This window comes from Lontra canadensis, unplaced genomic scaffold (genome assembly GCF_010015895.1).
Source record: "Lontra canadensis isolate GAN:19392208 unplaced genomic scaffold, GSC_riverotter_1.0 scaffold168, whole genome shotgun sequence".
In the NCBI taxonomy this organism is placed as follows: Eukaryota; Metazoa; Chordata; class Mammalia; order Carnivora; family Mustelidae; genus Lontra; species Lontra canadensis.
Window position 1 is genome coordinate 2,173,132 of NW_022631162.1, and position 25,819 is coordinate 2,198,950.

Consider the following 25,819-nt stretch of genomic DNA (forward strand, 5'->3'; position numbering starts at 1 on the left):
GTCATCTTTCATGTATTTTTTTTCTTTTTTTTTTTAATTTTTATTTATTTCTTTGACAGAGACAGATCACAAGTAGGCAGAGAGGCAGGCAGAGAAAGGAGGAAGCAGGCTGCCCGCGGAGCAGAGAGCCCGATGTGGGACTCGATCCCAGGACCCTGATATCATGACCTGAGCCGAAGGCAGAGGCTTTAAACCACTGAGCCACCCAGGCACCCCTTTCATGTATTTCTAAAAACTTACTCTAACCCCATGATATATATCAGTGAAATTAATCTCAGAATCATTATGAAAAAAAAAAGTGCTCTTATTTTAAAAGGAAAATAATGCTTTTCACCCCCCACCCCAATCAGGAAAGCAAAAAATCATTCATTTTTCTAGCAATCCTCTCCCCCCTCCTTTTCAAACTGATGATCTCTGAGCAAAGCGGGAGAGTATAACCACAGAAACAGAGCTCAAATAGGCCAACTGGGTAGGGAGGGGATACAGTTTGTGACTAAGGGCCAGAAGGAAACTAAGTGATACACATGGGGATTGAACCTCTGAACTCTTTTCCTTAGGATATGCCTCAACAGCCTGTGTTACAACAAACATTCACAGTAACAAAGATATCACTAAGGAGAAAGAAAACATGACAGTGGGAGTCAAAAACCCAGAGCTCACACTGAGTACTCCCACTCACGTCATTTCTGCATCTGAAGCCAGCCTTCAAAATTTCTAGTACATGTTAATTTATATACAAAAAATGGTGGAAAATATTTACTAATACATCGATTGCTAGTAAACCCAGATTTATGTCACAGCTGCTATGTGGGGACCTTGGTCAATTCATCAAACTTCTTTAAAACATGGCAATCTCATATGCCTGGAGCATCTGCCTTCGGCTCAGGTCATGATCCCAGGGTCCTAGGATGCAGCCCACCATCAGGCTCCTTACTCAGCAGGAAGTCTGCTTCTCCGTCTGCGCCCCTCTCCCCCACCAAACCCGCCCCATGCTTTCTCTTGCGTGCTCTTTCTCAAGTAAATAAAATCTTAAAAAAAAAAAAGAACTTGACAATCTCTGTAATATGGTAAGCTATCCCTCAGGAATTCCTACTGTTACATCACAGGACAGAATGCCTCAGAAAAAGCTTAAGCTCTTTGGAAGAGGGTAAAAAGTTCAAGATGGTGGTTAATGGATTCTGAGCCCATTCTCATGTGCCACAAAGGACACCTGGTGGTCCCCAATGCATCAGTCTCTAAGTCTTAACACAAAAGAGCCAGACTCACCTTACAAACTGATCTCGTCCACCCACTGCAAACTGGTGGGTATTGGCAGGATTCACATAGATCGTATAGAGCCCCACTTTCTTCTCCTTTTCTTTTGTCACCACCAGTTTCCTTCAAGAGTAGAAGAGTGTAAAAGTTATATTCTCTAAAAGACCCAGATGGTCACGACAAAAGAGAGCACAGAGAGTAATGCAGACACAGCTAGTAAGACCAGATTCTCGGGGCGCCTGGGTGGCTCAGTCGTTAAGCATCTGCCTTCAGCTCATGATCCCAGGGTCCTGGGATCGAGCCCTGCAATGGGCTCCCGGCTCGGCAGGAAGCCTGCTTCTCCCTCTCCCACTACCCCACTTGTGTTTCCTCTCTCGCTGTGTCTCTCTGCCAAATAAATAAACAAACTCTTAAAAAAAAAAAAAAAAGACGACCAGATTCTCACTGTGAAAGCAAGAAAAAAGCAGTTTTGTTTTGAACACTGGAACAAGAAAAAAACAAAAATCACCTCCACATATATTTAATAAATGCTACCTTGGGGAAGGAAAAACAAACGTGTAGTGAAGTCATTTTCTGGTGTTCCTCAAGACGTGTAAATTAAAGTATATGAAAGTACTGCTTCTCAGGTAGTGTTGGTTTAGCCGGAGTCCAACACGATGATAAGCTATCATTAAACAGACGATACCACCCACATCTTCCCATCAATATAAATACCTCCTCCCAATCCATCTGGGAGCAGGGAGCAAGAGGAGGATGAATCATAAAAACAGTGGCCAGAAAAGACCTTAAGGTTAGAATCTACCTCCTAGGGGCGCCTAGGTGGCTCAGTCAGTTAAGGTCTGCCTTCAGCTCTGGTCATGATCAAGCCCTGAGTCGGGCTCCCTGCTCAGCAGGGAGACTGCTTCTCCATCTCCCCGTGTCCCTCTCTCCCCTGCCTGTGCCCTCCTTCTTTCTCTCTCTCCCAAATAAATAAGATCTTAAAAAAAAGGAAAGAAAGAAAGGAAGGCAGGAAGGAAGAAATCTACTTCCCAGATTCCACAGAAGTGTCACTTACAACCCAGCTCTAAAAATGCACACCGAAAAATGACAAGCCTTAGCTCTAGCACAGGACGGCCCAAAGGAAAGCAGCATTCTTCCTTTGTCTGAAGCAGGTGAGGAGAGATTCGTATGGAGACAGCTATTTCTAAAACTGGAAAATCATCTCTAAATTACTCCTCTGGTTGCACCACAAAAAAAGGGCGATCCTTAGGTCTTTGGGGTCCTGAGTAAAACCCTCTAAAATTTTAGTTTTAGCCAGAAGATTCTGGCTAAATAGCCCTGCCTGTCCCAGCGTAAGGGGGCACTATGAATACTTTTCCCGAATCCAAGTGTCCAGCCAGTCAAATATGCTATCACAGAGATTAATGAATTTACAGGAAAGGAAAGACAGGGAAGGAAAGGGCTGGGTTCTAGCTTTCCTTTTCAATTCTACGGTTTTGTGCATTCTGTTGTTATGGAAACTGAAAGAAATATAACCATGACAACGAGTTTCTTTGTAAAGAAATGATTTTAGCATCTTCTCTGCATGGTCAAAGTCCCTCCAGTCTAGAACTGCTCTAAGCAAAGTGGAGAGATTTTGCTTGATTTTAAAATCTCTGCAGCTTTTCACTTAAGCACTACCTGGGGGCGCCTGGGCGGCTCAGTCAGTTAAACATCTGCCTTTAGCTCAGGTCATGATCCTAGTGTCCTGGTATCAAGCCTGCTTGTCCCTCTCCCTCTGCCCCTCCTGCCCCCTAACTTACGTGCTCACATGCAGTCCCTCAAATAAATAATAAATAAAATCTTGAAAAAAGAAACAGTGCATGAAAGTCATGAAAATGTCATTAAGGAAAACACACACATTCACAACCCTCAAAAACACAAGGTAGAAAACATATCCAAACTGAGTTTAAGGAACAAAACTAGCCCAGAGGAGAGGCAGCTCGTATCAGGTCTCCGTCGGGGAAAAGCAGACGCTGCCGCTCTTCACAAGATCATCGCATTTTCTCAGCAATGTGGGTTTTCAGAAGGAGAGAGGCAGACAAACATAAGGCTGACCATGTGGAAGCAGAAGGAAGAAACTGAAGGGACAGATTATGAAACAGGGCTCCGCCACCCTGTAATCCTGACAACGAGCTCGATCTTCCTAATGCCTCAATGTACTCATCGGAAACGAAAAATTCTCTCTCCCAATGGATAAATGCAGAGTACCATGGGTTTTCCAGGGAGCTGGCTATAAAAATGATTAATCATGGCAGCAGGTGAAAAGAAAAAATTTTTTTTCCTATCAGGAGGAGGAAGCACATGAAAGCATAAGAAACAAACTTACCAAATTTTGCCTTAAAATTTGCATTTTTTTAAATAACTCAATAATGTATTATTTGTTTCAGGGGTACAAGGTCTGTGATTCATCAGTCTTACTTTTAGTAAGCAGGTATGTTCCAACAAAAAGGGAAAAAATAACTACAGATCAGGGCAAAGAAGTCCTCTGTAGAGTATTTCAAACGGGCTTCCACCGGCTAAAGGAATATCCCACCCACAGCTCCAAACCCAACTCTTTTCCTAAAATGTCAGCCAGTCTCACCAGCTTCCAGAGACTTAGCTATCATAAACACACAAAGAGAAGTTCCCATTATGCCAGCTTCACACAAGGATGCCTCTGATGTGTGCATGTTCACGCACTAGCTCCACACATAAAGACAGCTTGGACTTTCCAGCCATGACCTTACACGCAGTCCCCCACCTCAGTCAAGCTTTCTACTACTTCTTCAGCCCCTAAAGCAAAAACTTCTTGAAAGTTCACAGTCTCTTATTTCCCCAAATCCAGAATCTGGGCCTCCTCCTCCTTCAAGCTTCTCCTATATTCCCTCTTTGAATTTCTAGCCCATCCATCAGTGCTTGCATCCAGAGCCACTGCTTCTGTCATTTCATTCCAAATTCAGTAATCTGCCGAAGTCATCTGTTTTGCCCACGACACGGTCTCCAACTTCTTGTGATCTAACAGTGGTTTTCCTATGAGCTGACGCACAGGGTAAGCTCCCACTCTGTTTCACAACTCTCTCTCCGAGCAGACCAAACAAACTTAGCCCACTGGTTGCACCTTTGAGCCTCCTCTCCCCTCTGGAACTACAGAAGAAAATTAACAAGGGGCACCTGGTGGCTCAGTCAGTTAAAGTAGCCCCTTCTGCTCAGGTCAAGATCCCAGTATCCTGGGATCAAGCCACATCGGGCTCCCTCTCCCTCTTCCTGCTGCTCCCTCCACTTGTCCACTCGCTCAGTCGCTCCCTCCCTCCCTCTCTCTCTCATAAATAAAATCTTAAAAAATAAAGAAAAATAAAAGTCTAATAATAACCAACCCTGAGATTATATTTCCTAAATTAGCTTATCTTCTACTCGCATGTTTTGTAAATCATTAACATCCCTTAGTTAACATTGGTAATGACATACAAGGCTTGTTATAATTTTTAACACTAACGAGACCATAAATAATATAGATAATTCATTAACAAGGTAGCAATTAAATAAACTGTTATAATAAACCACTGCTTTAACTACCATGGTTAAATAGACCTTCATGGTCGGATGTAGAAAGATCTCTAAAACATGCTTCCACATGAAGAAAGCAAACTGCAGGGGACTCCGTGTGTCTATTTATACATATGTACATTTAATCCCATTTACAAGGGGAACTGTATATGTATATCTTAAGATACAGAAAAGTATACAAACAGGATTGGAAAGGTATTCCAAAATTTTTAACAGTGGCTACCAATAGCCAGAAGAGTGGGGGCAGAGAGGTGTGCATGAGACAGAATATACATTCTGTCAATATACTTTATTACTTGAATTTTTAAAATAAGATATATTTACTTATTATAAGAACAATTAAAATTTTTAAAACTAAACTAACTAGTAGCTATAATGTAAACAGTTCCAAATGTGGAGCCAGACACTATGCTGGGGCATCAAGGACGTTATCGAAAATACTCAAGGAGATCACAGAGAGAAATACTGATTGGTTATGTCCCAAGTTAAGGCTGGAGAAACAGCGGTGCAGAATGGTTAGCGGTGCCTGAGGGGCAATCTGACCCAGGTCTGTCCAGATCCAAGTAAGATGCTCTGTTCTTTACGGGACATCACACGGCTGAGGAGTGATGCGATTAACCAGGAGTCTCAAATTCATGTAAAAAGAAACTGTTATGACAGACTCTATTACAGGCACTAATATTTTCGTGCAAGACTTATCCTTTGCTTACATGTTTCTATACATAATTGAACTGAAAACTCCATCAGACCATATCGCCAAGCTGCTCTGCAAAGTAATGTGCTTCCCATGGGCGAGCGGAGCGGCACCCAAGTGGATGGACAGGAGATCACCCCATGATTACAGCCGACACAGAAGACAGCCGAAGCTCGTTTTAGGAAAGAAGGCAGACCAAACAGTCCCGTGCTATGAGCAGCAGACCAACCACAACAAAGAAGGGAAGCAGCGCCCAACCCTCAACCTGCTTCTTTGCACAGGCACGGAGGGACCCTTCAGATGGGCCAGACACGTGGATATTACCTAGGACAGGTGGGGGTATTTTCAAGGCCAAGAGATCCAGTTCTGTAAAAACATTCCTGCTGTACTTACGAAGCTGGCCGGTCTTGTCTGAGGTCAATGGTGAAGACAACCGCATCTTCACCTGCAGATAGGAACGTACAGGGAGAGTCCGGTTCCAGGGCCAACTAAGGGACAAAAAGACAAAGGTTTCTTTTTCTTTTTTTTTTTTAAAGGATTTTACTTATCTGACAGAGAGAGACACAGCGAGAGAGGGAACACAAGCAGGGGGAGTGGGAAGAGGGAGAAGCAGGCTTCCTGCTGAACAGGGAGCCCGATGCGGGGCTCGATCCCAGGACCCTGGGATCATGACCTCAGCCAAAGGCAGATGACGGAGCCACCCAGGTGCCCTAAGACAAAGGTTTCTACAGATTAGAATTAGACGCCATCTAGTTCATTCCTTTATCTTCAGGAAGGACTGCACTTTAAATGTCTCAGCAAGAGACATGTCTAGCTTTTTTGCTGTAAAACCCCAGGAAAGGAACTAATAAACCCATTTTCTCTTGTTCTATGTGAATTTGTTACAGCTTATTTATTCCAAACAAGTCAAAAGCACAGGAGTTTTGCTATTTCAACTAAGTCCCCAAGGGATCCGAATAGAGATACCAAAGAAAAACATTAACCATTAAGGTTCATTCTCAAAGAAAATCAATTAAACTCTCAGGTGGGGAGAGAAATGGTGCCCAAGTTTCATTCCTTACACCTTAGCTATAAAAATCAGTTAACTAACGGGTTGAAGGCAGGCTTAAGAATCAAGGAAACAGGTTAACTTCCGTATTTTTCTGAGCCATTCGGTCTAGAAAAGGATATCCCACGTCCACCTACCTACTGCTTAGGGTTTGTGAGAGAGGGCCGCCATCCTTCTACAGCACGACCGCTCTGAGACGAGCTCTCGGCTCCTCACTGGCTGCCCCACGACTGTCTGTTCTATATTCCCAGTCCTAAACAGGGCGTCCATAAATAGTGCTGTCCCTCAGAGCTGAGAGAAGCTGGAGCTCTCGCACATGAGGGGCCAGCCACTAAGACCTTGGAGCTGTTAAAGTGTTCCAGATACAATCAAGGGAAATTTAAGAGGTTTGGAAGGCACAGGAGACCTCAAGGATTTCCAAACCAACCGCTGGTCAGCTTAGGGCATAGGTATCATCACCTGAACGCTGTATGTGCAAGATCTAGAAAGCTTTCAAATACTTCACTTGCAAGAAGTTAAGGGTGGCTGCTTTTCATTCTTTTTTAATCTACAAATTTTAGGACAAAAGAAGTGAGGCAGGTGACCACAACAGAGAAGACACAACGGGCAGAGATCTGGGAAGGCCCTGGCTGAGATCCTTGGTGGAGGAGCGAGACCACACAACCATGGGGGCAAGAGCTTACTTACCTTGTGGGACGCTCCCTTGTGCTGGGCCACACGCTTTGTGTTCTTGCAACACTGCGTGGCAGACAGCTCTGCTACCCGCACCTGCCCATCGCGGGCACACATGGCCAGGGTGGAATCACCGCTGTTGGGAAGGAACTTGGCCTGGGTATTCATGAAAAAAGAGACATACAAAAGAAACTGAAGAGGTGAATTTGAGAGGGGAAAACTGTAATAACAAACATAACCCATCCTTTTGGTTGCACCAGAGCTGGAAACTTAGCTCTCCCAGTCTTGTACCGTGGGCTCAAGTTCATTCTTCCCAGAGTGAAAGAAGAGGGAGGAAAACCTTCTGATGCAAGAGAGCATTTCAACGGACTCTGCAAGGCTGAACTGGTATAGGGTAAGTGCTCGGGTGAACTAGGACTATGCCTACTAGGGGAAAAACTTAAGAAAAGAAGAAGGAAAATCTATCTTGATTCAGAAAGCAACCAGAAATTTGCTACAAAGACAAAGGAAACCAGAGGAGATGCTGGGGAAGAGGTCATGCCGAAGAATCAGTGCTATAGGACCAACATGACGGGTGGGGCTGCTGAGCAAACAGAGACTAGTAATGCTCACAAATACTCGTCAAAGGTTCCAACCAACCCAACCAAAGGATTCCACTAACCCCATGCCTGGTTCCAAACTGCTTAACTTCCATTGCTGTATAACTGCCCTGGTCCTCTGTGTTATTAGTTCTACGCTGCACACCAATAAACTGAAGCCGGAGATTAAAGAATTTGCCACGATCACAAAGCTAATAAGGGGCAGGGCCAGGAACCGAATGGAGTCTAGCTCTAGAGCCTTGCCCCAGGGCACACTGAATGCCTTCCTGAGGACTTCCAAGCGTCCCACCGGTAAGAAGGCTTCTAACCACCTCTGTGCTTAGGAAAGACAAAAGGCTGTCGTGGGTCTCTGAGGGCATTTGACGCCTCTGAGCCATCACGGGAGCCGCGGCAGGACTAGTCCTGATGCCTCCTCCTACCGCAGCTCCCCGTCAGCTCCCTCTGCAGGCCTCTCAGGCTCGTCTAACTGCCGCCCGCCTTTCTCAGCTGCCGTCCTGCCCCCTTGCCTCACCTGGAAGACGTTGCTCTTGTGGCCGCTCTCAAAGTCCAGTACCGGCTGCCTCCGCACCCAGTCCCAAACCACCACCTTCAGGTCATCGCTGCCACTGGCCAGCCAGGTGCCGCGCTGGTTAAAGTGCAGAGTGTTGACACAGCCAGTATGGCCCTCCAGCCCGTGCTGCAGGCGGAAACGCTGCACGAAGACTCTCGCCCCACAAGCCTCATACACGAAGCGGGCGCTGGAGCCCAGCTCCCGCTCCCGCAGAGCAGGGAGGGCTTGCCAGCGAGGGCGCGGCAGGGCGGACGTCTCTGAGGACACCCAGTCCTCCAGGGCCCGCTCATCGTCTGACGAGTCCTGGTCCCGGCTGGCCCGCTTCCGCTGGACCCGGCGCCTAGGACGCTCCTCCTCCTCCTCCTCTTCTTCCTCTTCTTCCTCTGATCGGTCATGGACCTGGTTTTCATCGTTGATGGAGTAATGGCCAGTGTCCTCCATGCTGTCGGAGTCCTTGTCTTCCCCCGAGCTCTCTGTATCTGTACCCCGACTTCCTGTGCTGGTGCGATTGGGGCCACCATCATCCCCGGTCAGGCTCAAGCTCAGGTCCGAGGCCTCCACTTCAATGCCTGAGGATGTCTCCCGGCCCTCCTCAGCGCCAGACATCTCCTCCGGACTGCTAGATAAGCTTCCTGCATGCCAGTGAGAAGAGGGGAGTGAGGGGGAAATAAGGAAATGGGACTGTTATCAGAAGGATGTCCCGCCTCAGTCTAAAAACCATCACCCAAAGGTCCGGACACCAACTTCGATTAAAGTGTTTCTGTTCATATGCTTACCAAGACTACCTTCTGAGTAAAGGACAAGAAACTGAAAAGATTAAGACCAAAGCCACATGCAAATAAAGGTACTTCAACACCAAGTGGAGAACTCCAGGATGGCCCGAGAGTGATCGATTCTCTCTCTCTTGCAAAGCATGGACAGGCTGTGCCCAAGTACCAACCACCTTAAGCTCTGTCCTGCTCAAGGCACATCCACCAGTCACACCGAATAACTTAACCACATGTAAGAGAAAAGAACATCCATGCCCAGCAAGAAATGGTATAGACATCTTCTTAGAGAAAAACAGAAAATAACAGATGAAAATCATTCTGACAATGGGTGGGAGTTGAACCATTTCCTACTTCAAGAAAGCACCGCTCCTCCCCCCTCCCAAATCCTAATTTCTTCCCCTGAGGTCCTAAAATCCACTAACAACCAGAAGGAAGTAGAAGGGACAAGTGGGACTGTGATCATTAGGATGGGTTTTTGCTCACCTTTCACTAATAAACGTATTCTGACTTCCATTAACCTGACAGTGCCAATGCTACTCCTAATTACAGGAACTCTTTATTGAGGCAGAGCTTTATCAAGACGCACACACAAAACTGATGAAAAGCAGGGCCACGAGAGCGGTATCTGAGAAGGGAAGCTCACCACATCCAGGCTGGCCATGTTGGTGGTTCTCCAAGAACTAGGTCACTCTGGCCAATCTAAGCCCCAGCGATTAGACATCGCACTCACCTACCTAACAGCAGCCAAATCGCATTCCAGCGAGTGCCCCGCTCCGCAGTGTGCTGGAGCCACGTGACCACAGCCTCCACGCTGAAGCCAAGGTAGAAGGAAGGCAGGCGGCTGAGGACTTTAAACACTGTTCACGGCCTTTCCTGATGATTACGAACTTGACCTCACCAGAAGAGAAGGTTGTGAAGTACAGCAGAGCAGCTCCGTGCAATGCTGGTAGCAGCTACCCGACCCCACGAGGACACTGAAAGGATTCCAAGTAGCTCCTGACAGCTTAGTCACCCAGAGCAGAGCAAGAAGTTCCAAAGATCTCTGCAGCCCTGGAACCCCTGCACGACAAACTCTCAGGCAAAACCCGCCACGGGAAACAGATGAACAATACAAGCGCGCTGGTTCAAACGGCGACAGAAGGTAGGGAGACTTGTAAACAGCTCTTTTCAGAAAGCACCTCAACTAAGATCCCAGCGTGATAACTACGGGGGTAGGAACGGGAAGAGAAAGGGGGAAAGTGCAGCCATTTGCTCGTCGGAGCTACACCTGCTGAGACGACGCCGCGTGCTGAGAAAGCTCGGCAGATGTGGTCTCTCAGACACAACTGGCCTTGAAACTGCGAGTGCTGAGAAAGGGTAAAGCGCCACGCACTTCGATTCTGGGGAGAAGGAAAACAAAAACACCGAAACTCCTAGCATTTCTTGTTAAAATTGTGATGAACCAATCGAGACAACCTGGGGGCTCCAGCATATTCACATAAAGGCCAGAGTACGTCACGAGCTCAGCAAGGGGACCCTCACAGCCAATGACCAAGATCCAGAGGTCAGCAAATTTCTTCTAGCAAGGGCCTTCACAGGCCACAGGGATCTCTGTCACTAGTACTCAAGTCCACTGTTGGAGCACAAAAGCGCCCGTAAGCACCATGTGAATGAATGGGGCATGACTGCATTCCAACAAACTTTACAAAAGCAGGGGCAGGCTGGATCCGGCCCGCAGGCCACAGTCGGCCAATCCCTGACCCAGCTGATGGTCAACTTCCAAATCAACTACATACCTCAAACCACGCTAGAACCCCAAGTCTCTCAACTAAGCCCAGTCAAAAATCTGATTCACTTTTCTTAACAGAAATGAATGAACAGCACTGGTAAGAGAACACAGGTCAATAAACAGCACGTTGACAAATCTTACTTTCCCTTACTCAACTTCACTGCTCTACCAATCTCATCAACCAGAACTGAGCCTATAATCCTGACCAACGTGCTCAGAATGCCGAGTGCTGCGCTGCCCAATTATATCTGAAGGGCATTTCTCCAGTTCAGAAGGAGGCTCAGGGCTGAAGCATTAATGGAATAACCCATTATTAAAATCTTGATATTCTACCTTCAAACATGCCCTAGACCCAGTGAGTTCACACCTGGCCAGACCCTACAAAGAACAGAGGCCAGCCCTCACATCAGTCGGTTTAGGCTGTAACTTCATCTCTCGTCTGTTGTCTCTACCGAACTAGGACCTGCCGCAGAAAGAGACCCCTCGTCACAACTGGGGAACCTTACCCTCCCACAGCTCCCTTCTTTCCACCACTAACTGATCTTCTCCTCCTAGGTTTCATCCACTCTTACAACCTTTCAGAATTCCAAACTACCTGAACTCCTCCTAATGGCACACCTCTATTACTGACCTTCTAGGAAACAGGCAGAGGTTGAAGCAACAAAAGTCCCAGATAGTCCAGGGTGTCTCCTGTGTAGTTTTCTACACACACAACAACACAGGAAGGGTCCAGGCTTAGGAAAGATTTTCTTCCCTCCACTAAAATCCCAGGTCTCCACTTTCTTCAGGGGAGGAGGAGAACCTCAGGTGGCCCCTTACCATTGGCTAAGTCTGTTTTGCCATCTGCGCTGCTCCCTTTGCTGGACATCTTGAATGATGTTTATAGTGGCCAGCCTGCGTTTAGGAGAGGAAGAGAATGAAACAATTAGGAAATAATCTAGGAGAGAAGATAAAAGGGACAAGACATTTAACCACGCACAGCCTTTGTCATTTTTCATAAAAATGGTTTTTTGAGGGGTGCCTGGCTAGCTGTCAGTGGAGCATGCAAGTCTTGGTCTCAGGGTTCTAAGTTCGAGCCCCACGTTGGGTGTAGAGACTCCTTTAAAAAAAGAGAGACAGTTTTGACTGTGTGCTCAACAGGGCTTGTCAGCTGCTGAAAATCATAGCGGATCCCCCTCCCCCATGTCTAAATTCCATACAGAGACATATCTTTGGGAGGTCATCTCTTTACCTGAGTAGCTGGCAGTGATTTCTGAGATGGGAAAGAAGGAACTGAGTTCAAACCGGCACCAGCAGGTATATACCCAGCGACAGGTACTACACACACAGAGGCCTAACACAAAGCTTCAGCCTTGTCCTCTAGGCAAGAATCTTCTGTTGTAAATTTAATCATATGTATCACCCATAAATTCTGTGAAAGACATGCCTTCGTTACATGAAGAGGTGGGCCAGACTCCAAATACCACCCTACACACGAATCAAGAGACGGGAGAGACCAAGCTATAGGGGTGAGAGCTCGGGCTCTGTGTTCACTCAGATGCCAAGCTCTGATCTTACAGGCACAGACACTAAGGATTGTAAGAGGCAGAGCCAAATGAGAATTCAGGAGCACCCTTCCCCAAGAAAGAACCGAAAAGGTTTCTTTTTTCCTCTTACAACGAAGCCACCAAGTCCACAGCTGGGGAAGAAAAGGGCCACATTTCCATGAAACCAACTCAATCCATCTCAAAAGTGGTAAACGTTATTTCATCTAATTCCGCCAACTCTCACCAGACCTGTTTGGCGAAGGCCTGTCTGTGAATTGGGGTACCTAGCCTTTTTCCTTTCATACCACTGTAACACATTATTTTTACAGGGCCTCACTCCCACCTCGAGCAAATTCCAAAGAGCAAAGAATAATATTATTCAGGCCAGAATTTTGTTAAGCCCTTTCAGTGCCTGGACAAAAGGCACTGGTCAAAGACAAAGTATGATTATGACTCCGGTCCTCGTACCCAGGCACACTGGCTTCTAATCTTTCAACAGCCCTTTCATTCCCACAACAATTATCCCAGAAGCAGCCCCATCCCTATCCTGACCCCCTACTCTCCTCTACAGAAATCCAAGTTGCTTCAAAAAGTGTCCCCTGCCAAGAGACAGCTGCCCAAAGCTTGCTCCGCAGGCCAGCGCGGGGGAGTAGAAGCAACGCACGGGTAGGACCGAGGCCGAGTCCGAGGCAGGCCCTGGAAGGGTGCTGGGAGACGACGCCAACAAAGCACAGATTTGTGAGGCCGCGGCTTGCAGAGCAGGCTGTCTCCCTCCTCCTACTCCAAGGAGGTATTTCTGCACAGCACGCTTCACACGGCACTGGCTCTTTCCTGCCCGGGGGGGCGGGGGGCCCTGTTTACATTCTCCAGCATCCCGCAATAGCTTCTTCCCCACCTAGGGTTGAGGTTAATTCCGCTGCCCGTCTCCTGAGGTGGGAAAGCAAGTGTGCTACTTCGTTACGATTAAACACTCAGGTCATAAGCACACGTTCTGGTCAACTGAGAAGAGCGCTGATGCTTTCTCACCTCTCCACCTCACCGTACTGTCCACCCCACCATGATCACCTTCGGAAGAAGACAGCGGCTCCAGAGACCCTGGCTCAACACTGAACGGCCCGAGACGCAGACCCGCAAGGCGCTAGAGGACGCATCTGCTCTCGTAGCCCCACGGCCGGGAGCAGCCAGGGCTCCTTGCCCCGAGAGGCAGGAAGAGCGGAGCCGTATGGTTCCACTCACACTGAGGGGCTGCAGAGCAGTCTTCTGGGGAAAATGGTTTAAGGCTCTCACAAAAAGAGATCTTTGCTTTGGGAAGAAGTTGACAGAATGTACCGCAAATTCAGAAACAGGGACAACCCTGTGCGCGCCGACGCCAACTCTGTTCCATCCCTGAGCTGGCAGGCGGACAGCTTCTCAAGGTCACGTTTTAGGGGCCACAAAGTTTAGCAAAACTAGTTCTAGACCGAAAACTAGTCCCGGGTTGTAGTACCAGCGAAGCCACTAGCATCCTTTCTGACCACTGGTGAGCTACTTAACCTTCTCCAGATTCATTTTCTCTTTCTGTAAACTAGACCGTAACCGCAGAGGCAGCGCACCTAAGCAGAATTCCGGGGAAAAGTCCTGCAGCAGGATGCGCTCCAGCAGTGCTCTCAACGCTGCTCGCGAACCGCGACGGGCGGCAAGTTCCACCACGAGCCCTCAGTATGCGTGCATGTGCACCACACATCTAATCGAGTCACATCGAACACGAAGCTTAATTTTTCTAGGGAAAAAAAAAAACAAGTGCCGACATACTTTTTCTATACGTCACCGTGTCACCTTCAATACTCCTTGGGGTACACACCTTCCCCTTTGGAGGACCACTTTTTTAAAAAGTCAAGAAATGATGACAATAAAATACAATCACTTTGGAAATGATCTGTTATTCTTATTGTTTACATTTCTATCAGAATAAAGAAATTTAAAACCGTCTCAACTCTGAGGCAGGAATTAAAGTATCCAAATTAAGAGGCAAGACGCTATGACGGCGCCCTGGGTCTCAAGTACAGGAGCCCCTCTAGAATCTCCTTCAGCACTGAAGAATTAATCTTATTTAAGAATCAGAAGTTAGGGGGCTGCCTGGGTGGCTCAGTGGGTTAGGTTAAGCCTCTGCCTTTGGCTCACGTTCATGACTCAGGGTCCTGGGATCGAGCCCCGAATCCTGCTCTCTGCCCTCGAGCCCCAAATCCTGCTCTCCCCCCCTCACCCCTGCCTGCCTCTCTGCCTACTTGTGATCTCTGTCAAATAAATAAATGGACAAATCTTAAAAAAAAAAAAAAAAAAGAATCAGAAGTTAGGGACCAAACTTGACCCAAACATAAATTGCCTTCTTCATGCACTACATTCCCAACAATCCACTGCTTTTATCTTGATGAACTGCCATGTAAAATCCAGTCCAGAGCAAACCAATCTCAGCCTGGAAGAGCTGATGAGCTCACTGTCCCAGGTAGCTGGGGGAGTTTAATTAGATTAGCTCTACTGCCTACACTCTAAAAATAACCCTAACCCCTGCCAAACTGAAGGTTAAAGAGTAAACTATTGGGGGATGGGAAAAAAAATATCCAGGTGTCATTTTAATTTCTACCCAAGAAATTCCAATGACCTAGATATCTCTTGCATTAATAAAAAGGCTTTAAATTTTTAACCAAATATATGATAAATTATTAACTAAAAACCAAGCAAAGGGGCAGTTAATACAGTGTATTTTGTGGAAGAGGTACCAAACATTTCTTGTTTAAAACCACTGTGGGGGGGGGGTTCTTTTCTCAATATTGAGGAAAGATCTGTGTAAGAGACCACATATACCAGAACAACAGGACATCCAAATGCAAAAAAGAAAAAAAAGGAAAAAAAGGCAAGAAGAAACCCACAAAAAAACCTTTCCTCCTAAGTTGTACAATATACAAAAACTAACTCAAAATGGATCATAGACCTAAACATAAAAGCTCAAACAATAGGGATGCCTGGGTGGCTCGGTGGGTTAAAGCCTCTGCCTTCAGCTCAGGTCATGATCCCGGGGTCCTGGGATTGAGCCCCACATTGGGCTCTCTGCTCAGCAGGGAGCTGCTTCCCCTTCTGTCTCTGCCTGCCTCTCTGCCGACTTGTGATCTCCCTCTCTGTCAAATAAATAGATAAAATCTTTAAAAAATAAAAAAATAAAAAATTTTAAAAAAAGCTCAAACCATATAACTTCCAGAAGAAAACAAGGAAGATAATGCTTGTGACACAGGTTAGGCAAATATTTAAGACAATGACTCAAAACAAAACAAAACAAGCCCCCCACAAGCTGTGAAAGAAAAAATTAAACTGGACTTACCAAATTAAAAATTTATTCTTCAAGAGACACTACTAAGAAAATGAAAAAACAAGCCATGAACTGGAAGAAAATATCTGCAAAAGATGGTTTCCTAGAGGGCAGCAGCCAAAATCTACTTCTCACAGCTAAATAACGGTCACCTGAGAAGAGGCTCAACATCCCTCAGCCATGAGGGAAATACAAACTAAAACTATAATAAGCCTCTACACGCCTATTAGAATGGCTAAAATTTATTAAAATAATAATAACGAAAGCTTCCTTTATCAAGTGCTAACAAGGAAGGGAGCAACTCAAGTCCCACACGCTGCTGGCAAAAATGCAAAATTGCAGTCACTTTGGAAAATAGTTTGGAAGTTTTTTACACAGTCAAACTTACCATACAACCCAGGAATCCCACTCAGGTACATAGTCAAAAAAAAAAAAAAAGAAAATATACGTTCATCCAGAAACCTACAGGTGAATGTTTTCTTTAGTGGCTTTATTTAGGTTCACCAAAAACCAGGAACAATCAAATATTCTCCAACCATGTCATAGATAATACGTAAGTTGTGATCCATCTACCAAGCGACAAACAGGAGTGACTTAGTGAAACACAGCAATGCAGATGGGTGGCAGGTATGTCACACTCTGTCACAGAAGCGAGACCCTGACAGCGACGTGGTATGATTCTATTCACGGACATGCTAAGCAAAATAAACGATATGGACAAACAGAAGAGCAGTTGCCGGGGGTGCGGGAAGAGAACGGACCTAGAACAGGTATGAGGAAACCTCTGGAAGTGATGAACTGTTCTATGCCTCCACCTTGGTGGTGTCATGTGACTGTGTGTTTGTCAGAATCTACGGAATGAGTCACTGAAAAAAGGTGTAAATTTTCCATGTATGGGGGCGCCTGGGTGGCTCAGTGGGTTAAAGCCTCTGCCTTCGGCTCAGGTCATGATCCCAGGGTCCTGGGATTGAGCCCCGCATCGGGCTCTCTGCTCAGCGGGGAGCCTGCTTCCTCCTCTCTCTCTGCCTGCCTCTCTGCCTACTTGTAATCTCTGCCTGTCAAATAAATAAATAAAATCTTTAAAAAAAAAAAAAATTTACATGTATGTAAATGATACCTCAAAAACTGTGGCCAATAAAAAGGGAATAAGAAAAGGGATGTGGGAGGAAGAAGTCGGGCAAAGTGTTAATGACGAACAAAGCCCAACAATTAAAATTGAAAATACTAAATTCTCAGGGTCGGGGCACCTGTGTGGCTCAGCTGGTTAAGCACCCGACTCTCGATCTCCACGCAGGTCTTGATCTCAGGGTCACAAGTTCAAGCCCTGTGCTGGGCTCCATGCTAGGTATGGAGCCTACTTTAAAAAAGTAATAATAATTAGAATAAAATTAAAAATACTAAATTCTTAACGCTGTGACTATTAATAGACACTGGCTAAAGTGCTCAATATGACACAGTAAATGAGAGCGAGATATCAGTTCTTGTTCGAAAAAGAAAGTATGGGAGGAGTTTGGCTGCAACAGAAGCCACCTGTGATTTCCCAGCAACACCATGACAGGCAAGATGAATCCTAAACTTATAAAAAGACTCCAACCCCTCTGTCTTGGTGACAACTAAAAGCATCAGGAGCTTGAAGGAGTTTAAAATAGTTCTGTGGTTGTGCTGTCAATTTGTATACTTAATGCTTTTAAATTTATTTTTTAAATTTCTCTCAAATTAAATTTCACTTTCATTCCTTTGGAGTCTAGGAAAATGGGTGTGATAATTCTTCCTCACCTCAGGCCCAACGGGAGCATCAACAACTACAAACATTACCATCCCCGATTCCTTTTACTGAGACCTGGCTCACCCGGCCCCATGAGCCCCCGTGCCTTACATAAGCCCGGCAGTCTGGTCTGGCGCGCCTCCCTCTGCAACTTAAGCACCAAGCTCTCCTACATCAACACCCATATTTAAAGTAGACAGAGTTTTAGAATCTCCTCTGAAACCGACAAATGGTGGTAGAAAATACTTCAGTTATTAGCAGAACAGACATCTGAGAGTCACAGTGTTTGGCTCCTCTTGGGAGGACAGACGTCCCAACACACCCGTAACAGGACAGCTGTTCAGGCCCCATCTCCATCTACAGGACAAATCTGCCTTTCTGCCCTGGGCTCTGTGTCCATCCGGAATCGACCAGACCTTCCCCCTCTCTCTCTGCCTGCCTCTCTGCCTGCTTGTGATCTCTCTCTCTCTGTCAAATAAATAAATAAAATCCTACCAAAAAAAAAAAAAAAAAGAACTGGAATCAACCAGACCTACTTTCCCCATCCCCAATTGTGGTTTTCAAGCTGAAATGGCTCATTTAAAATTCATTCTCCTCACCTTATTTCTCTACTTCACAATAAACACTTCCTCAGCCAACTTCCGACTCCCACCGCCAGCGACGCTCCAGCAGTGCGGTGTTTATTAATCAGAGAACTCCGGGCACTGAAATTCAAAGGATAACCCCAAGGAAACTGAACTTCAGGCGACATACAACATGCTTCAGGGGGACAGGCCTGTAGTGCGGGGCCACTCCCTCTGAGGCACTAAGAGGAGGTAAGTATACTACGGTCTCCCCCGGCACGCTGGGCAGAGGAACGGAAGGAAACTGTAAGTGTTTCTGGATCAGGAAAATTCAGCCCTCTCCGTGCTGTGCGGAAGATCTGACAGCACAGGGCCCCTAACTGTCCAGCACGCCAGGGGCCCTTGCGTACCCACATCCTAGGCCTCTGACACCACCCAGTGGCCCAACGATGCACGGGCAAGCTAGTAAGGCAACAGCCTACAAGGCACCACAGGAGCTACAAACCCGGCCCAGGCAGTCTGAATCCCTTCCGCAGCCACTCATCAGTCGGAAAAATGAGTATACAACGAGGACACGAGGGATGCCAGCATCAGTATCATAAAAAAAAAAAAAAAAAAAAAAAGAAAAGATAAACTCGGCTTTGAAGGGAAGATAGGATTTCAGGGGGTGAAGCGGAGAAAGACCAGGACAAGGACGAGGAGATACGTGCAAGATGAAAAACCTGGTATGGCCCTGTCTGTCTGGGCCAGGGGGTGGGGCGCAGCTCATCAGTTAAGTTGCGTGGAGGGGTGCGGGGGGGGGTGTCAAGAAAATTATTTTGTCAAGATTAGCAAGATGGGACTGAAACGGACAGAAAAAGAAGGAGAAACAAGTTTAAAAGTGTCCACAGCCATTGAGGTAAAAAGCACGGAGCGCCTGTCTGGGGCTACCGGCAGAGGGAACGAGAAGGGAAGTGACAGGAGGACCCTGCCAAGGCAGAGGGGGCCATACCTGGGCTTGACAGTAGTTACGAGGCCCCCAAGATCAAAAGGGCAAGTCGGAGTCCGGGTGCCCAGGGAGAATCAACGTCATAAATGAGAAGCTGGCATGTATGGGAGAAGAGATTAATTTGACTTTGATTATGTTTAAAATCCAAGCTGACATGTCAGGAAGGTACTAGAAAACAAAGGTCGGTCTGGAATTTAAGAAATCAGGGTCAGAGATACAGACTTGGGAACTACTGTACAGAGAAGCTTCAAAATCAACCACCTTATAAATTATACCTCACTAAAAAAAGAAAAAAAAAAGTTAAGTACCCAACAAAGGTGAGAGAGTCCAAGGGAAAGAACCTTGGGGAACACCTACCCTTAGGAAAAGAAATAAGAGGGAGATTGCAAAATGCGCAGGAGAGCAGAAGGAATAATGAATGTCAAACATCTTGGAAGTCAAGAGACAGGAAGGTTTCAAGAAGGTGGGGACCATCCACACTGCAAATGCTTCAGAGAAGTACAGGAAGAGGCAGAGTGAGGAAAGGCTCTGAGAGTCAGAACAGAGTTCTGTGGAGATACCTTCAGACTGAAGGGAAAATGCCATTTTCTCCCTCTTCAAGGATCAAAAAAGGCTTCAGCTATCTCCTTCAGTGTAGTTACGTCCATTCAAGTTATTGCCTTAAAAAACTCAATAGGCTACCAGTTAATCACAACCTGAGACCCGTGTTTAAACAATTCAGAAATGTTTTTATTCATACTGTCATGGAGACAGACCTTTTCACTTCACATATGTTTTATAAGAAATACCGAACTCTTCTTTCCAGCTCATTTGTTTCACTGGTGGGCACGGGAAAGCCCAGGTTTCTAAAGGCAGCACCAGGTATAATAACAAAGGACTTTCAGCGTCAGTCAGAGCTGGGTTTGAGTTCTGATTCTACCACTTGGGTCTGGGTCTGTTTCTCTTTCCATAAAGTGGGACAATACCATTACTCTGCAGGAGCTGGTTTAGAAAATTAGAGACATTTTTGCAAAGAGCCTGTCTGTACAGAGCAGGGATGCGCATTATTTTTCCAGCTTCTCATTTCTGCAGACCGCACTTCCTAGAGAAGCCGGGGCTTCACCACTCAGGAACGACAGACACTGCGCATCACGGAGCACACGGTTCCAAGTCCATAAAAGCTGCTTCCCTGCTCACTGGCCTTTTAAAGAACCAGGGAGCTCCGTCAGTATCCCTCGAGCACACTCACACTCTATGAACTACGGTAAACCAAAATACCCAGGTGCCCAAAACACAACCCTCGCACTCTTTAGTTCTTCTCCCTCCTGAGGGCTCCCTGGATAGCCAAGATGAGAACTTCAAAGCGATCCTCGCCGATGAAGAAGAAAACAAGGAACCCCTGCATCGACTACACGATGAACAGGGAACTCGCTTCGTCCCTTCCCTCCCTGTTGGTAAGACCAAATGCCCCGCGTTTGCAGTTCACGGGCTTTGACTCTAATAACGGTGTTTCCGAGTACGGCAGGAGCACACACCAGCTCTTAAGTCCCGTCGCAGCAATACAACTAAGGAATTTTTTCTGACTGTACTGAAACCCATATTACCTCAATTTAAATGATCCTAAGGAAAAGTCACTTCTAAGGAAACTCCACTGTGTTTCCACAATTTCCAGATTTACCTTTACGTCAGAATCCACCCCCACTACCAGCTTTTACCACTCCCATCTCAGAGTGCTCTTTAGTCACTGGAAAGGACTCGGAATAGGATGCTCCAAAGATACAAGGGACAATGAAACAGTAAGAACAGGAAGGCTAACGACATCCGGAAGTGCCCTCCTACCTGCACTAGGTGAGAGCAGAGAGTCTAACGTGGGGACCCCAGTAAGCTAAAACGGGTCTGGTAATGTGGCAAGGCTTAAAGTACACCAGAGGAACGCAGGCTCTTGGCTACCCCTTACACAGATCTCCAGATGGCTAAGACAAACCAAGAACGACAGAAGGACACGAGAGGCAAACACGGATGCTTCGCTTTAGGACTTCGCAAGACCTCCTCAAACAGTACCATCGGAGGACGAGAGCACACACCTAGGCTCTCAGGTGTAACACCAAAAATGTCCGCAGTAACCCGATCCGTTAGACACGCCACCTTTCAGTAATAAGATGCCATCTTTGTCATATTAATCACTCCTCCGCCCTACCTGCAAACTCAGAGCAGGCTCAGTCCAATAATTTATCTTCAGCGTACACATTCCAGAGGTTAAGACAAGCACTTGAGAAAGTGGGCTCTGGCCCAGAAACTATGTCCTACGGAGACAGAGATAAAAGCCTGCTGTAGAGAAGTGTGACCGATTCGCAAAATTCATTGCACACTAACTTTCAAAGACCTTTCAAGGACTTCCATCTCCAAGAGAATAACTGAATCAAGTAAACAAGAATTTCTGACCAAGCTTAACAGTGACAAAGTTTCTCTATTATATTCACAACATTAAGATTAGAAGTTTTCCGTATTACTGCAGAGCTAAGCCAAAATCACTGGCATCTGGCTCTGACATTAACATACACATGTCACCACCTCCACGTCTGTTGCCGATTTAATTCTTTCAGTTAGTTGCCTGGGTTCCAGATTGGGTGACAGTAAGTAGATTATCTTGGCTTACTGATAATTTGTTTTTAAAAAAGAAAAAGCTAATTCAATCTTAAAAACTAACTTTAAACACCAATGGTATGCAATAAAAAGCTCTCTGGATAACTCTGTTTTTTATAATCTGGACCATTCCTAGACAGGTTTAGAATAACTTTCCTGGGGCGCCTGCGTGGCTCGGTGGGTTGGGCCTCTGCCTTCGGCTCAGGTCATGATTCCAGGGTTCTGGGATCGAGCCCCGCATCGGGCTCTCTGCTCAGCGGCCAGCCTGCTTCCTCCTCTCTCTCTGCCTGTCTTTCTGCCTACTTGTGATCTCTGTCTGCCAAGTAAATAAATAAAATCTTTAAAAAAAAAAAAAAAAGAATAACTTTCCTATGGTAGAAACAATCCAGAAACAAATCTGTCTCCTGAAAACAAAGTTTCATTAGTCACCCCATGCTTTTAAAAGCCTGTAAACTCACCTGCTAGAACACAGGACCCAGAGTGTGAAAGCCTGAAGGTCTCAGTCAGCCACAACAGGGCGCACGTCTGCAGAACGTCTTCTCCTAGAGTCCTTTTGCTCTTGAAATGTCAGTATTGTTTTAAACTGGCAACAAAAACGCCACTTGCTTTTAGCTCTCTCTGAAGACAAGCTTCCGTCTTAGGTTGATTCTAGGCAACACTAAGGATCACAGCCCTGGGACTGATTCCTATGCTTTCCACAGACAGCTGAACAAAATGCCCTGTCAGGTTGGTGGCTGGAATTAAGGTCACAAGCAAACTGGCCTCCCACTTCAGCCATACTAGGAAATACTTCCTAACAAGATGTGACAATTCTTATGCAACGCTCTGAAATATAAAGCATCTTCAGAAGGTAAGAATTTTACAGTTGTGGCCGGGGATTAAGAATACTGGTTCACTGGATACAAAGATGTCACCTGGAGTTCAGAATGGGAAACCCCTGGGGGAGGAGGGATTCTTACCCAGCACACAGAGAAGAGCAAAGTTATGTCTCTTTCAACGTATGTCCTTTTCTCCTCCCAACCCCACTCCCCCAACACAGATCTCCAGATCTCATAAAAACACAAATAAAAAAAATGCGGTCTCGGCCCACCTCAAAACCCTCCATCCAAAAGTCGACTTTTCAACAGGGAGAGCTCAGACCCTGGATGGTGGTAATGAAAGCTGATCAACTCTAGTTTGATCATTGGCCTGAATGGATACAGTTGATTTCACTGCAGTATTATCAACACTTTGAATTTTCATCTGCCCTTACCTCCCCCAAAAAGATGTAGAAGAAAAGCCAACATGAGGTTAAAAAGCTGCATCTTTGCCATCATACTGCTAAGATGGTCCAGCTGCAGAGATCAAATAAAATGCTCTGCATTCCCTGCTGCCCGGCCCAGACTCACTCCCAAGAACAAGGAGACCGTCTCACGGTCTAGTCCTCTGATAATCTACTGATGAGGATCACTGCAGAGCCCGATAGCTCAGAAAAAATGTATTCTCTTCAAGGCAAAAAGGAAAAAGCATAACGGGGAGCTGGAGCAGAGGCGACGAACACCACGGAAACAGCAAGGGGAGGAACTACAATCCTTGTGTCAACGCTGATCACGTGCACTACCAGAGACCAGGAGGAAGGCAGCAACGAACTGAGGAAGGTACTGAAGTTTCGTCTGAGAATGCATTGAGAGATACACACACAGACGGACATGTAACATTTCCGCTGTCCTCGGACCTCGAACCCCCACCACACAGACCTCAATCGTGTTCAGACGACAACTGTAGGTGTGTACCCACAAAGCATGTATCTACGCTGACCAATTACAAATGATTTAAAGAAAAAAAAAAGAGGAAAACATGTTCGAAAGCAGAATGCAAAGAAGCGTAGACTAATGCATACCTTACTCAAACTCAAAGCCCCAGCAATGGTGTAAAGAAAACATTTTTTTTTAAATGTCCATCCTATGTTAGGCATTGAACGGCTTAACACAGGTTCCCTCATACAATACTAACAATGACCCCAGGAGGTAAGTGGCATTATCCCACTTTGAGAGATGTGGAAATTAAGAGTCAAAGTTTTAGTAGTTTGCCCAAGGTCACGGGGCCAATAAATCTTAGTATTTAAACTCAGGTCTGTCCAGCTGTCAAAGGCGAATTATCTTTTTATACCTTACTGATACACATACATGCCACCAATAATAATCTTATTCCAGTTCATTCTCTAATGAGGACACCACGAGGAACAAAACTTCCCAGTGTCACGCTCAGCCTTTACCGACTACCTGGCATGAAGGTATGAACAATCAGCCAGGCAGACCTTCCAGAGCCACTCAGCTCTCCTGTCACAGCCCATGGACGCCAACCACAGCACTATTCTCTGCTAGCAGAAACCTAAGAGTCCTACAAAAGTTACATTTACAAGAATGCTCGGACTCCCTCTTGGACCCTGGCCCGTGCTGCTAAATGCACGGGATGACTGCCCCACTCACCAAAAACTCTTCAGAACAAATATAAAAGAACAGCCGAATTTTTTTAACCCCCAATTTACTATGTCCTGAAAAGTTGGAATTCGGAGGTGGACTGAACTCAGACACCAACTGACGGCACCGTCACTTCCCAGCCTCACGAGCAGCTGGATTCACCCCTAACAGAAACAACAGTCCCAAACCCCGAGAAGGGAAGAGACTGGATCTGACAAGAGGCCAGAACTCGGGCAAGCGAGTTTCCAGCTTTTAACAGTGTAAGAATCACGACCCACCAAGAGGGAGAAACACGGACGTGTAGGCTTCACTGGGGTTATTTGAAGATACACAGCAATAGTTTAGGACAGAAAGTCAAGATGCCCACAGCCAGTAAAACTTGTCAAAGTAACTTAACCAGAGCTGGAACGCAGCCAACAACAATACCCCAACTCTGGGATCCTGTGGCAGGAATTTTAAGACTTCAGTGGTCAGCACTTGAGCATCAGCGTAGGGTCTGTCTTGGGTTCAGGAATTCAAATGCCTTCAACTCCTACTCACCTTTCCTTCTTTATCACTGAAGTAGGGCCAGGCTGAGCTCCTGAGAAAATAGGTCTCTTGATTCACTGAAGGGCTGAGAAAAGTTAAAGTTTAAATGGCAAAGTATCTCTACCGAACATCACAATAAAAATATTTAGGAATACATCTCAGAGTCCTTTTAGACCTCCTCAGAACGATTTAAAACCAGAGTAGCTCGAGCTACTGAACAAATAACCCACCCAGTTAACAGGAATAAAATGAACCAGGGAAGTCATCTCCCGGCTCCACCGACACGTAGAAAAGCCACCTAAAAGGAAAACCTGAAGCCTTCCGACGCTAACCCATAAGCAAACCTCTCCACAAGAAGCCACAGAGCAGGGGAAATCCCGGGGAGAATGTGATAGCGCTGGTGCCGGTTTGTTTACAGGACTCCAGCAACAATCATATGAGTCAGAAATTCAAGCCACCAGATGCTTTCCAACTAACAGGGAGCAAATGGTACGGTTCTGCGGTGCCCTGGAAGGTCTGCGGGTGAGGGGAAGCAAGCTGCCAGAATTGTATTACAAAGGGAACAAGAGCCGACGGCAACAACTGACTTGGACCTCGGCCTTCCGTACAAGGTGCCGGGCCCGAGAACTCGCGGTGGGGGAGGGGGCACACTGCGCGGTGGCCCCGAGGTGACGGGGAGACGCACCGCACCGCTTCCCCCGGTCTAAGGGGTAAAAACGCGCACACAAACGGGTCACCCCATGGAGCAAGACGTTCCTGAGGACTGCGGGGCAGGCTTTTGGGGGCAACCCCAGGGCTGACCTGAGGCAAGGGCAGCCAGTCTTCCCGGCGGAGACTCGGGTCAGGGCCAAGAACAGACCTGAGCCCCGGGAGCTCGGGAAAGGAATCCAACTTATCCTGACGGGGAGCGGGCCGGGGGCGAGGGGGTCAGGAGGCCAAGCCGGAACGAGACACGGACCGGATAGGTCAAGGGAGGGGGGGGTGTCCGGCTGGGGCAGTTACAAGCACGGGAGCCGGCGAGGCTCAGGAGCCCGCTTCCCGTCTTGGGTCATCCTTCTGCCAGCGGCTGCTCCGACTGTTCCAGGCCCAGCCGCCCCGTCCACTGCCGC

The 25,819-nt window shown here is 46.6% G+C and overlaps 1 protein-coding gene across 5 annotated transcripts in view; it reads right to left on the bottom strand.

Annotated features, from left to right (window-relative positions):
• Positions 1-25,819, bottom strand: part of DCAF8 (DDB1 and CUL4 associated factor 8) — a 40,583-nt gene that overhangs the window by 14,630 nt on the left and 134 nt on the right. The window contains exons 1-7 of one of the 5 annotated variants that reach the window (XM_032845691.1): positions 25,669-25,786; positions 24,723-24,795; positions 11,739-11,813; positions 8,343-9,013; positions 7,248-7,388; positions 5,906-6,000; positions 1,267-1,377 (exon numbers count right to left, since the gene is read on the bottom strand). In XM_032845691.1, the coding sequence (XP_032701582.1) occupies positions 1,267-1,377; positions 5,906-6,000; positions 7,248-7,388; positions 8,343-9,013; positions 11,739-11,787 (1,067 nt within the window). In that variant the 5' untranslated portion in view covers positions 11,788-11,813; positions 24,723-24,795; positions 25,669-25,786. Of the gene's footprint in view, positions 1-1,266; positions 1,378-5,905; positions 6,001-7,247; positions 7,389-8,342; positions 9,014-11,738; positions 11,814-24,722; positions 24,796-25,511; positions 25,596-25,668; positions 25,787-25,819 lie in introns of those variants that run through there. The other 4 variants (XM_032845690.1, XM_032845692.1, XM_032845694.1 and 1 more) reach the window with 4 other exon arrangements.